A 14017-nucleotide genomic window follows, 5' to 3' on the forward strand; every position below is an offset into this window, starting at 1 on the left:
TCTGCGAGCAACTCAAATGGAGTGATAGAATTCTCAAGCAAATGGTCGTACCAGGTCAGTGCCCCTTTAGACAACGTTTCACTGAACTCTTTAGTAGTACTGATTCGATTTCATCTTCTTCAACATCGTTGCCTTTTATGGCACAAGTATCCGAAGTCACATGTTCCTGTGGGTCCGTCATTCTATCAAACTTTGGAATATCGGGAATTTTGAACCTATTTGAGATCAGCTTCGGGCCCGCACTCGGAGGAAAAGGCCTTTGAATATATCGTTTTGATCCAGACCTTTTAAGATCGGAAGGGCCCCCAGGATCTGGTCCAATCGATATTTGTACGTTTCTACCTTTTTCTCATTAGATTCAATCTATTTAGCCAATGCTTCGAGCATTTTTAGGACCTCGGCAGATGCACCGGACCCCGATCCATTATCACTATCAACGACTCGATCTTTCTCTCAGCTTGGCTCGGTATCCCGACTTGGCCCTGCCGATATTGTTCTGCTGACTTTCTTTTGGAGCTGACCTATAGCCACCTATTGTTCCTGCAACATTTCAAATATCAAACGTAAGTTAATTTCCTCTACGACATCCGATTTTTTCGGGCTGGTGCCCGAGGCAAAGTTTCTGAGTTATTGTTATTTAAAGGATCTGTGGCCAGAATGCCGCCAGCATTCTGGTTGACAGTATTCTGTTTGATGCCCTCGATCAAGTTGACAGCATTTGGATCAACTGGATCAGCGGAGGGAGCGTTGTGGTTTAGCAACCCACCGTTGTCATTTTTGTCGTGTTGAATCACCAGTTCATTGTTGGTCACGTGCCCGGATTGATCGCTGCTTGCCATCTTGAAATTATCTGGAATCACAAGCTTTCAAAGAACAAGTGAAAAATAGAGTTGTAAATTAATCACCACTATTATCCTAGGCCCCACGGTGGGTGCCAAACCGTTTTCCCTTTAAACGGTAACAATTAAATTTATATGTGGTTTGTAGGATACGTGGTTGGATTAGTGAGATACGTGTAACAATGCGCAATAATAAGCAATATATTAGTGAATAAGAGAGAAGATAGCTTAAGAAATCAAGATATAGACTCTATGAATTTTGTCCGATTTTGGAAGTAACGTCTCTATCCCGAGCCAATTAGTAAGAAAGCTTAAATATCTACTTTTCGGATTACAAGTGTGAATATGTATGAAAGACCAGCCCTAAAATGAAGGGGGTTCACCCCTATTTATAACAAATAGTAGATGGGCCTTTGTACAACCCTAAAAAGGCCCTTTAAGAAAACCCTAAAATATATAAAACGGCGCCCCGTACGGATGTCAGAGATTCCGTATGAATGTCAGTGCAAATCATAGAGCGGTTTGGCAATGTGTGACCTAGCTCGTAACAGATACTCCGAACCTGTGTCGAGTGTCTTCCCCTCAGGCTCAGGTTCTCCGTGCCTATTAACATACCCTTGGTTTCTGAAATTTAATTGGAAAAACTCACAACTCCTTGGCCCACGACCCCTTCAATCTTACCCGAAGCTAATGATCTCGTTCTTCTTTGACCTTGTACCGGACAACCGCAGTATTTACTTTGATTTTTCACCGTATGCGAATTACCTCGATTTTCACCGTATACACATGTCAAATCTGTAAAACAATTAGCCGGAAGTCCTGTAATTTTAGCCAAAACTATAGTATTTTATCTGTATACTTTTTATCCTTTTAGATTCAATGGTTATTTGTTTCAACTACACATTTCTTAGTTTTCGAGCCAAATCTATATAAAAAAAATTGACTGAAACTTTCTCCTCTTTCTTCTCCTTCTCCTTTTTCTTTTGTTGAGATATATTGTTTGCAACTACTAACCTATTTATGTGTTGTGCCAGTAATATTTTTTATGGGGTGTTCAACACCCTACTATTTTAGCTATATTCATTATTTTAAAGTTTTAACTTGTAACTAGTGTCCGCAAACTTGTAACCAGTTATATATATATATATATATATTTTTTAAAAAAAAAAAATGAATATTTATAAAATAGTAGGATAGAAACTGATCACGGCGTGCAATTTCTACACACAAGCCAGGTTTTTCTTTCTTAAGCAATCAATATAATGTTGTCCTCCACATGTTTTAGTCATTGTTTCATTTCATCCAAATGATAGGGGTCTAATGTAACAAATTAGTGCAAGTTACTGCCTTGTTTCTTTTAGTGCATTTACCTAGTCAAACGAACTATTTAGGTGAGGTTTGTAGTGGCTTGGGAGTTCAGGATTTTTCGGAGTTAGTTTAGTGGAATAAAATACTATAAGTTAGGAGTTATAGTAGAAGTAGTATACTATCAGTATAGAGTTTTATATACGCTTTGTTTTCTCCACATGTTAGCTGCTATATTTTCTATTCAATAAAAAGCTTTCTGCTATTTTTTCTTCCTTCTCTGTTCCTGTTTTTTGTTATATGGTATCAGCGCAAGGTTGAAGGAAGGAACTCTTTATTTCAGTCTTCTTGTCTATCGGTTTACTCTATTGGAGAAGCTTGAAAACATGAAGGGACAACTTTTGTCGTTTGTAGCAATGGAGGCCTCAAATGGGGGAAATGCTCAATATGGAATAGAAAAATTTGTAGGCACTAACTACAAGTATTGGACAATGTGTATGGAAGCATACCTTCAAGGTCAGGATCTGTGGGATTTAATTGCTGGAACTGATGCAATAATCCCAGCCAATACTCCTGAGAATGCCGAATCACGAAGGAAATGAAAGATCAAGTGCGAAAAGTGCTCTTTGCTTTGAGGACTTCTATGAACAAAGAGTTTATTGATCATGTTCATGATGTTAGCTCTCCAAAAGAAGTTTGGGACACGCTCGAGAGGTTGTTTACCAAGAAAAATACAGCAAGGTTGCAACTTTTGGAGAACGAGTTGGGGAGGTTTGTCAATTCCAGATTACTTTTTGCGAGTCAAAAGTATATGTGCTGAAATTTCAGAGATTGATTTGGTAGAGAAGATTAGTGAGTCGCGCCTACGACGTTATCTTATTTGTGGATTGAAGAAGGAGTACGGTCCTGGTGGCCGAAACAGCCATCTATCGAAGAATTAGAGAACATGCTTTCTAATGAAGAATCTTTAGCTAAACAATTGGCTAAAAATATTGAATCTGATGCTTTTCTATATTCTAAAGGGAAATCAAATAAGAAGAATACATCAACCTGTAATAAGAATAGAGAAAAAGAAACAAGCACGAAGAAAGGTGGCAATTCACATAGTAACAAAAAGTGCTACAGATGTGGAAAAATTGGGCACATCAAGAAATTGCTGAGTAAAACTTTCCAAATTCAATGTCGTGTGCGCAAATGAAACGAACAACTCAAATGGGAGCAGTGTTTTAGCACCAAAGCTTTTGAACAAAAGTCAACCCAAGGTTTTGTCAATTATGCCAACAACAACAATAAGAAGGAAGAGTGGGTTGTTGATTCAGGGTGCTATCATCATGTAACTGGTGATGATTCTCTACTCTCAGAGAAGCGAGAACATCATGGAAATCGAATTATTATCACCGCAGATAACTCAACACATCCAGTAGCAAAAAAGGGTGATGTGATGATTGATGTCGCTGGTGATAAATTCAAAAGTATCAAGTTGCGTGATGTTTATCATGTTCCAGGTTTGATGAAAAATCTAATTTTAGTTCCTCAAATTACTGATTCTGAAAAATATGTATTGTTTAGTCCTAAGGATGTGAAGGTGTTTGACAATGTAAAAGAGATATTAGCTGATGTTATTTTTACTGGCGAAAAGAAAGGTTCTCTTTTTGTTTTGTCAGCAGGAGAAGCTTATCTAAAGAAAACAAGCCAAATCAATAATGCTACAATTTGGCATGCTCGGTTGGGTCATGTGGGCTACCAAATGTTGCAGCAGATTTCTTCTAAGAAGCTGGTAGATGGCTTACCAACTTTGAAGAAGGTACGCGAGGATGTGATTTGTCAAGGCTGCCAATATGGAAAATCTCATCGTCTTCCTTTTAAAAGGTCATCAAATCGGAGATCCACGATGTTTGAATTGGTTCATACAGACTTGATAGGACCAACAAGAACACCAAGTAATAGCGGGCATCTCTATGTTATGGTGTTGGTGGATGATCACTCAAGGTTCACTTGGGTGAAATTTTTGAAAGAAAAGAGCGAAGCATTATCCAAGTTTGTGGAGTTCAATGATTCTGTTGAAAATGAGTTCGAAAAGAAGATAAAATGTCTTCGCACTGACAATGGTGGAGAATATATGTCAGATGACTTCTTCAAGTACTGTCATGACAATGGAATTCTTCATCAAATGACTTGTCCGGACACCCCTCAATAGAATGGAGTTGCCGAAAGAAAGCTTGGTTATCTTTCTTCTATTTGTCTTTCATGGTTGTATGACAAGAATCTTCCTCAAGAGCTTTGGGCAGAAGCTATTCATTGTGGATGCCATGTGACAAATAGGTTGCCTCCTTGGCCAGGTACACAAAAATCCCCTTTCGAGATTTTATATAGTCAAAAACCAAATGTGAACTATTTTCGGGTTTTTGGTTCTATTTGTTATGTTCATGTTCCCAAAACTAATAGAACAGAACTTGATCCGAAAGCAAGAAAATGTGTATTTTTTGGCTATGACTCTTATAGGAAGGGTTGGAGATGCATGGATCCAAAGACACATAAGTTTACTACTTCTAGAGATGTGGTTTTTGATGAAGTGTCATCCTTATTTTCTGGTCAAAAGTTTGTCGCTCTTGGTGATGTTCAAGACAATTTAGAGCTATTATTTCTTGAATTAAGTGTGCAAGTACCTTGTAATGAAGAGGAAGAAATTGTATCTCCAAATCAGAATATTTCAGAAATACTATCTCCGGATCAGAATATTTCAACAAAAGAAGGTAGTGAACAACAAGTAACGAGGTCAACAAGGAAGAAAAAGCAGCCAAATTACCTCAAAGATTATGAGGTCAAACTTAACAGTTATTCTGTGGCTTCAGGTTTCTTTACATGAGCATTAGCTATGGAAGAACCATTACGTTATGAAGAAGCAAAGGGCCGTCCACAATGGGAACGAGCAATGCAAGATGAGGTTGATGTTTTAAAGAAGAATGAAACTTGGAAATTGGTACCCAAACCAAAAAAGTGTGATCCAGTCACTTGTAAATGGGTATTCCGCCTGAAGAAAAAGAGCCCGTTTGGCTTAGCTTACAAGTTGCTGAAAACAACTTATAAGTTGTTTTCAGTTTTTTTGAGTGTTTGGCTGGCCAGCTTATAAGTCATTTTGTGTTTAAAATAAGCCCAAAAAAATAAGTTAGCTTAAAAAATAAGTTGGCCCGTCTGGCTTAGCTTTAAAAAAAAAAACAGCTTATAAGCCAAAAAAAAAAAGTTGGACTACCCCAATTTTTTTTTTTTTTTTTGGCTTATAAGCTGTTTTCAGCTTGTAAGCTGCTTTTTTAAGCCCATCCAAACAGGCTCAAAATCAGATGGAACCATTGATAGGTTTAAAGCTCATCTAGTTGCTCATGGGTTTTCTCAAAAATGTGGATTCGACTATGAGGAGACGTTTAGCCTGGTGGCGAAGATGGTGACAGTAAGGTCACTTATTTCTCTTGTTGCTTTCAAAGGCTGGAAACTATGGCAGCTCGACGTAAAGAATGCATTTCTTTAAGGCGAGTTGGATCGAGAAGTATTTATGGAGCAACCTCACGGCTTTGTCTCTAAGCAATTTCCAAGTCATGTTTGCCATTTGAAGAAAGCTCTCTACGGCCTCAAGCAAGCACCACGAGCTTGGTATGGTAAAGTAGCTCAATACTTAATCTTTTGTGGTTTTAGAGTTTCTGATTGTAATTCTAGTTTATTTATAAAATTAGAATCAAATGTGTATCTCCTGATATTATTATATGTTAATGATATGATAATAACAGGAAATAATGAATTAGAAATTTCTAATTTAAGGAATGACTTGTCTTTTCGGTTTGAGATGAAAAATTTAGGGCAGATTGGATGTTTTCTTAGTCTAGAAGTGGAAAAATCAGATCAAGGTTATTTTGTTTCTCAAAAGGGCTATGCAGAGAGTCTGTTAGAGCGTTTCGGCATGGAGTAGTCGAAAGAAAAGTCTACTCCAATGGAGTCTTAATCTCAAGTTGAAGAAAGATGAAAGCAAGGCTTTGAAGGATGCGATAAAGTTCCGATAACTTGTGGAAGCCTAATTTATCTGACTATCACAAGGCCAGAAATTTCGTACTCTGTTGGTCTCGTGTCTCAATTTATACTCGTGTCTCATTTAGATGCCGCAAAAAGGATTTTGCGTTATGTGAAAGGATCTCTTAGTCATGGACTTCGGTACAAGAAGTGTGCTAATTTTTTATTAAGTGGATTTACTGATTCAAATTGGGCAGGTGATACGAATGATCGTCGCTCCACTTCAGGTTACTGTTTTAGCATGGGTTCGACAGTGGTTTCTTGGTACAACAAGAAGAAAGATGTTGTTGCTTTGTCTAGCACCGAAGTTAAATATATTGCAGTAACCATGGCTGCACAAGAGTGAATTTGGTTGAAAAGGCTGATCGAAGACATGTCCCACGAAGTAGACTATGCTGTGCAAATCAAGTGTGACAATGAAAGCACCATCAAACTTGTGTCAAATCAAGTTTTCCATGTCCAAAAGAAGCATATTGAGATCCACCATCACTTTGTTCGTGAGAAAGCTTTGAGTGAAGAGATTGAACTAACAACTATTCACACCAATGCTCAAGTGGCTGATATATTCACTAAAGCTTTGGAGAAGTCTAAGTTTCAATACTTTCGAGATGCTCTGGGAGTCGTTGATTGTGAGCTTGCACTAAGGGGGAGTGTAACAAATTAGTGCAACTTACTGCCTTATTTCTTTTACTGCATTTACCAAGTCAAACGAACTATTTAGTTGAGGTTTGTTCACCTTAGAAAGCATGGGAGTTCAGGATTTTTAGGAGTTAGTTTAGTGGAATAAAACACTATAAGTTAGGAGTTATAGTAGAATAAGTACACTATCAATATAGAGTTTTATATACGCTTTGTTTTCTCCAGATGTTTGCTGCTATATTTTCTATTCAATAAAAAGCTTTCTGCTATTTTTTCTTCCTTATTTGTTCCTGTTTTTTTTTTTTATATCTAATTTATTCTTTTGTTTTTTCATTTTTATAGGCATGTCATGTCAGCAAGTATATAAGTCATGGCAGCAGATATATAAGTCCAAAATGTGTCAAATAATGACATGGAAAACTATTTTAAGGATATAAGTGGTCCATCTTTTAAACGTCGGACGTATATTTGGTCTCAATTGCAAACAAAGGGTATAATTGTTTCATTTTCGATAGAGGGGCAAATTTGTCCATTTTTCCAAAGATAAATTATATTGTTGGAATTTGATTTTATCCAAACAACTTCTATACACGTTAAAGTCCTTTGATAAATGGATTCCTCCTCATTCTTCTGTTAGATACGTGAATTTAAAATGAAAACAACTTTATCCTTTCTTTAATTTAAATTTTTGTTCGATACATGAAATAAAAACCAAATCAGCTGAATCCCTTTTATTTAAATAAGCTATATACGTAGTTGATATTAACAATTTCAAAATCGAATTCGCATCCATAACAACTTCTTATGTATCTGATCTGGATCACGATGGAACATCTTTTCTATATATATAAAAATAAATGAAAAAAAGATTACTGCGTTTTTTTTCATTAGATTAACTTGGTTAATGAAAGAAGAGAAGGAATTTGGGAGGAATTTTCCTTGTACTGATTGTATTATTGTATGTTTTACAATGTATACATGACTGCCTTATATAGAAAAATCTATACACGTTCAGTGCTCAAAAGAAGACTCCTAACTAGACTCTACAAAATAGAAATAGACTCCTAGTGAAAATATAGAGTTCTAATATTTACAACTCTTATCTATAAGAGTAAAAATCTGAAGTTAAGCCTAATCAAATACTATCTGGTATCACACGAATTGGGCCAGATAAATTGTCACAAACAGGCAGCCCAATACTTAAACAGTTGCTTGTTCATTTATTGAAATAAACCAGCCCAAGTGCATAATCATACAACCCAACCAATTTGTGTCAGAAAGGAGCTCATTTCATGTCTTCTTCATTGTCATCTTGGTCTGTACTTCACTTGGTTGGGAGCTCGATTTGCTCGGAAATAGATGCTCCATCAACACCCCCTCAAGTGGGAGCCCGAGGATCGGACTCCTAACTTTCCCAAAAAGTTCTGGGGAAGTGGACCGACTAAAGCCTTTGTGAAGATGTCTGCGATTTGAGAGGAGGAAGGTACGAAAGACAGGGATATTAACCCATCGAGCAATTTTTCACGAACAAAGTGGCAATCCAATTCTATATGCTTCGTGCGTTCGTGAAACACGGGGTTCTTAGCTATGTGAATCGCCACCTGATTATCACAACGAACATTAATCGGAAGAGATAATGTAATAGAAAGGTCGCTGAAAAGATGCACCACCCAAGAAATTTCAGCAACCAAATGGCGAATAGATTGATATTCCGCCTCCGCGAATGATAAAGAAACAACCTGCTGTTTTTTGGATTTCCAGGAAATGGGACAATTCCCCAAACTTAAGAAGAACCCACTGACTGATCGCCGGGAATCTAAGCAAGAAGCCCAATCGGCATCGCATAATCCCAGAAGATGAAAATTAAGCTCAGCTGATAGAAAAATTCCTAATTCGGGATCATTCCGTACGTAACGAAGAGTGTGAATTGCAGCCTGGAGATGACCATGTTTGGGATTTTGCATATATTGGCCCAGAGTTTGCACAGTATATGCCAAATTTGGACGAGTATGTGTTAGGAAATTTAACTTTCCTAAAAGTCTTCGATAAATAGTCGGGTCCGTGAGAGGCTCTCCACATTCAGAAGAAAGCTTCAATGTTGGATTGAGAGGTGTAGAAACAGAACGTTACTCAATAGAATCAAACTCGAAAAGAAAATCAATGGCGAATTTACGCTGAGTTACAACAATACCTCCTGGTTCATAAAGAATTTCCATTCCTAAAAAATAGCTTAGTCTGCCTAGATCTTTGATACGAAATTATGAATTGAGAAACGACTTTAACTTATCAATCTCATCTCTATTATTTCCTGTTATCAAAATATCATCGACATACACCGTGATGACAGTGATCAAAGTGCCAGACGTTTTAAAGAATAACGAATAGTCATTGAGTGATGAATGAAATCCTTTGGAACCTAAAGCAGAAGAAAGACGAGCGTACCATTGACGAGACGCATGTTTAAGCCTATAAAGCGACTTGTGAAATCGACATGCGTGAGAGGGAGAGGGAGGAATAATCCCTGGAGGAAACTTCATAAATACTTCCTCATCTAAATCGCCATGGAGGAAGGCGTTTTTGACGTTGAGATGACACAATTATCAACCTTTCTTTATTGCAATGCTCAAAATACATATTATGGTCGTCATCTTTATAACTGGCGAAAATGTTTTGGTATAGTCTATACCTTCTCTTTGTATATCTCCTCTGATTACCAGTCTTGCTTTTAGATGTTCTTATGTGCCATCTGATTTAACCTTTACCTTATAAACCCATTTTTAGGGAAGGGGTTTCTTCCCAAATGGAATTTCAACCACATCCCACGTGTGATTGGTGTCTAATGCCTTAAGTTCTTTGTCCATCGCAGCTTGCCAACCTGGGTGCAATGCTGCTTCTTGGTAAGATTTAGGTTCAGAAATGTTACAAATTGAGTTAACAATTTGTTGGCTATGTTGGGAAAGGGTATTAAAAGAATAAGAGTGAAAAGGAAATAATGGTGGATTTGGAGAAATCACATAATATGCTGCATCACAAATATAGTCAGATAGATATGAAGGTGCATTATGGTGTCTGGTAGACCTTCTTGGTACCTGTACTGGAGATGATTGATTTCTAGTAGGAGTAGGAAAGGTTGCTGGAAACAACTTTGACATAGGTCCAGAATAGGAAAAAAGGAAAAATAGATTCAGAGAACTTAACGTCTTTAGATACCACTACTCGACTGGTTTGAAGATTTAGAACTTTATATCCTTTTTGACCAAAAGGATATCCTAAAAACACCCCTGGTAAAGCTCTCGACATTAGTTTATCACAATTGCGTGTTAATGTTAAGACAAAACATAAACAACCAAAATATTTGAGATGATTATAATCTGGTGGTTTTCCGAATAGCACTTGAAATCGTGATTTATTTTGCAAAACCTTAGAAGGAAAGCAATTGATCAAATACGTTGCAGTAAGGAGGCAATCACCCCAAAATTTCTTTGGTAAATGTGATTGATACAATAAGGCTTTGCATGTTTCCAATAGATGCTTATGTCTTCGTTCAACTACCCTGTTTTGTTGTGGAGTTGCAACACAACTGGTCTGATGTATAATTCCTTTAGAGGAGAAGAATTTTGAGGAATTTATTCCTGTTCCTAGCTCATAAGCATTGTCAGATCGAACTATCTTAACCTTAGCAGAGAATTGCCTTTCAACAAGAGACAAAAGATTTTAAAGTTGGAAAAGCACTTGATTTTGTGTTTAAAAGATATGTCCAGGTAGCTCTAGAGAAATCATCCACAATAGTGAGAAAATATTTTTCTCCTTTGTAGGTTGGTTCATTATAGGGGCCTCAGGTGTCTATGTGTATTAATTCAAATATTTGTTTAGAAGAACTAGTGCTTTTTGGAAAAGGTATTTTTGTTTGTCTTGCCATAGGGCAAATATCACATGGGAAGTCCTGTTTATGTCTGAAATGAATGAGAACCTCCTTTATATTCTTTAAAGCATTGTAAGGTAAATGTCCCAAACGAAAATGCCAAGTTTAGTAGAATCCAGAACATCAGAAACCATGATTATATTGATACTAGAATTCAACTTAGATGGAGAATTTCCATTTATAACAGACTCACTTGACTGGGAAAAGGGTAATGACTCATTACTAAACTCAACATTTAAAGACTTGACTTTATTCCTAGAAGATAAAGAATCAACAGAAGTTGAAAAAGACTCTGAAACTTGGGACCTAGAACAATTCTCATCCAGTACATAAAGGCCACCAACTGCTCTACCAAACACCACACACATCTTCAGAGAAAGGACCTGTAATATGCAAGCATGTTTATTAAAAATGACATCACAATCAAGTTGCATGCATAATTGGTTAATGGCTATAAGGTTACGTTTGAAAGAGGGCACAAAAAGTACATTTTGTAGTACAGTATCAGGCAGGCCTGTGCATGAATCGGTTCGGTTCGGTTTTTGGCCATCATCGAGTTGAAATTTCGAATTTCGACTTTCTAAAATTCTCAATCAAACTCGATCCATTCTAGGTTCAATTCGATTTGTTTTTTATTAGCTACACAAATCGATTTTGTTCGGGTTATTCGAAATTTAAACAAGTAACTATTTCATTTCAGTTTTAGAGTAAACATAACAAAAAATAATGAGATCCTAAATTTGCAGCCTTTTAACCAAGACATTAACCAAGAAAAAGCCATAAACTTGCAAGCACAATAACATATAAATAGCAAAACAAGAGCTTGACAACTTGTGCAAGCATAAAAATTCGCCAACACCACATTACATATACCAAATTAATAATCCAGCATCTTGCAACTTGCAAGCAAACAAGCACAATAACTCAGTTTCCATCCTCAAAAAAACAAAAAAACAAAAAAACAAAAATCTAATTTGTATAGGCTAAGATCAAAGAACAAACAAAGCCATGGGTGGAGGCAGTGGCCAAAAGGCAAAGATGGCTCATGAGAAGAATGCTGAAAAGATGAAAGACCAAAAGGGAAGTCAGCTTGAGGCCAACAAGAAGGCTATGAATATCCAGCGCAAGATGTGCATGCAGACATTCATTTGCACCACTTCTGAAGTTAAATAAATATTACTTCAGTATTAAGCGTATATATAGTTAGACTATTAGAGTATTAGTCATATTAGTCACTAGTGGCATATAAATTCGATTTGTTCGAGTCGGTTCGGTTGATAATTGAAACCAACTGTATCCGAACCGTTAAACCGTAATATTTTACAATTGCATTTATAAATTGAAATCGAATTGTATTATCCAAATTGAATTATCCGAATTGTTTCAAATCGGTTTGGAAATTCGAATTGAACCGATTTGTGCACAAGCCTAATATCAGGGTTCAAAGTGACTGAGCCAAAAAATGAAACTTTTACTTTATAGGAGTTTGGTAGTTTTACTAGAATGGGTGTTACTAACTGTTTGATATTGTGCAAAAGAGTTTTACCATGGGTCATGTGTTGTGATGCCCCTGAATTCTTTATCCAGAGGTTAGATCCAAGGCTAGTAAAACAACAGTTAAAAACATCAAAAATTGAGCATTTACCCACAAAGTTGGCACTCGGATTGGCTTCAGAACTTGAAGCATTAGAGTTGCCCCCTGCACAGTTTGTAGCATCTAAATCAACCAATCACATTGCTCACTTGTGAACCCTTGTGAATTGTTAGCATTCTCAGGAAATTCTGCTGTGTTTCCTTCTTCTACCATGTTTGCATTAGCCTGCTAACTTCCATAGTTCCTTTTAGGCTTATTAAACTTGAAGGATTGTGGGTATCCAACAAGCTTATAACATTTCTCCTTTTCATGTCCATGTTTCTTACAATAAGAGCAAAATACATTGTTTCTTCTCACATCTGTGTTAGAATACTAATTAGATACCTGGTTATTTCCCTAGTATCGATTATTACCCTTTTGATTGCTCCATTTCTGGGTAATAGTGTTGAAAGCAATAGAATCAGTAGTAACTTGGTTTCCAGTATGCACTTCTCTTTGTGTTTCCTCATGCAAAATAATGGAATATGCTTGTGTTGTGGTAGGGAGTGGCTTCATCATTAAAATATTTCCTCTTATTCCAGAATAATTCTCATTTAGTCCCATAAGGAACTGAATTAATTATTGATCCTCATTCATTTCACATTATGTGCTTTTGCACAATAGTTGCAGTCACAACTACATATCATAAAGTATTGAGTACCTTCATTTGATCCCAGATCCTTTTCAGTTTTGTGATGTGTCCAGCCATATCACTAGTTGCTTGAGAGATGTTGTTCAATTCCCTTTGCAACTGAAACATTTTGGTGCCATCTTTCTGGCCATACCTTTGCTCCAATTCAGTCCAGATATCCTCAGACGTTTGCGAGTAAATCACACTCTCTGCTATCTCTTTGCTAAGAGAATTTAGTAACCAGGCCAAGACCATGTCATTACACCTTCTCCATTGCTCAAACAAAGATGAGTCTTCTGCTAGTTTCTTACATCCCTCATTGATGAATCCTAACTTTTTTTCGCAGAAAGTGAGATCAAGACTCCCCTTTTCCAATTACCATAACTTGTTCCATCAAAATTAATATTTATCAGGTGAATCTGAAGAGGTGAGGCAGTAAGAATGAGTACCATCAACCATTTTAGAGGATGCAATCTGGGAAGCCTTAGATCCGGAAGTCTCAATTATTTCCACCATGATGAAGACTTATATTTTGAAAACATAAGAGGATGGACTGGTAATCAGAGTCCTGCTCCTGATACCATGAAAGAAGAGAAGGAATTTAGGAGGAATTTTCCTTGTGCTGATTGTATTATTGTATGTTTTACAATGTATACATGCCTGCCTTATATAGAAAAATCTATACATGTTCAGTGCTCAAAAGAAGACTCCTAACTAGACTCTATAAAATAGAAAGACTCCTAGTGAAAATATAGAGTTCTAATAGTTACAACTCTTATCTATAAGAGTAAAAATTTGAAGTCAAACCTAATCAAATACTACCCGGTGTCACACGAATTGGGTCAGATAAATTGTCACAAACAGGCAGCCCAACACTTAAATAGTTGCTTGTTCATTTATTGAACTAAACCAGCCCAAGTGCATAATGATACAGCCCAACCAATTTGTGTCAGAAAGGAGCTCATTTCATGTCTTATTCATTGTCATCTTGG

The 14017-nt window shown here is 36.8% G+C and overlaps 2 protein-coding genes across 2 annotated transcripts; one reads left to right on the forward strand and one right to left on the reverse strand.

Annotated features, from left to right (window-relative positions):
* Window positions 1–5691: 5691 nt before the first annotated feature.
* Window positions 5692–6546, forward strand: LOC132628497 (secreted RxLR effector protein 161-like). Its single transcript, XM_060344273.1, has 2 exons — window positions 5692–5842; window positions 6398–6546. Exons 1-2 carry the CDS (start codon window positions 5692–5694, stop codon window positions 6544–6546), a joined length of 300 nt encoding a protein of 99 aa, XP_060200256.1.
* Window positions 6547–12751: 6205 nt separating this feature from the next.
* On the reverse strand, window positions 12752–13280 carry LOC132628498 (uncharacterized). The gene is made up of 2 exons (XM_060344274.1): window positions 13056–13280; window positions 12752–12964 (listed from the first exon to the last, which is right to left on the reverse strand). Exons 1-2 carry the CDS (start codon window positions 13278–13280, stop codon window positions 12752–12754), a joined length of 438 nt encoding a protein of 145 aa, XP_060200257.1.
* Between the last annotated feature and the right edge of the window lie 737 nt (window positions 13281–14017).

Source organism: Lycium barbarum, chromosome 2 (genome assembly GCF_019175385.1).
Source record: "Lycium barbarum isolate Lr01 chromosome 2, ASM1917538v2, whole genome shotgun sequence".
NCBI lineage: Eukaryota > Viridiplantae > Streptophyta > Magnoliopsida > Solanales > Solanaceae > Lycium > Lycium barbarum.

Excerpts from the sequence above, each read along its gene's own strand:
- LOC132628497 (XM_060344273.1), top strand. The coding sequence starts at position 5,692 with ATGGAGCAACCTCACGGCTTTGTCTCTAAGCAATTTCCAAGTCATGTT. Across the intron at positions 5,843-6,397 it reads TGGTTTTAGAGTTTCTGATT|GTGATACGAATGATCGTCGC; the intron begins GTAATTCTAGTT and ends CAAATTGGGCAG.
- LOC132628498 (XM_060344274.1), bottom strand. The coding sequence starts at position 13,280 with ATGGTCTTGGCCTGGTTACTAAATTCTCTTAGCAAAGAGATAGCAGAG. Across the intron at positions 12,965-13,055 it reads GGATCTGGGATCAAATGAAG|TTCCTTATGGGACTAAATGA; the intron begins GTACTCAATACT and ends TAATTAATTCAG.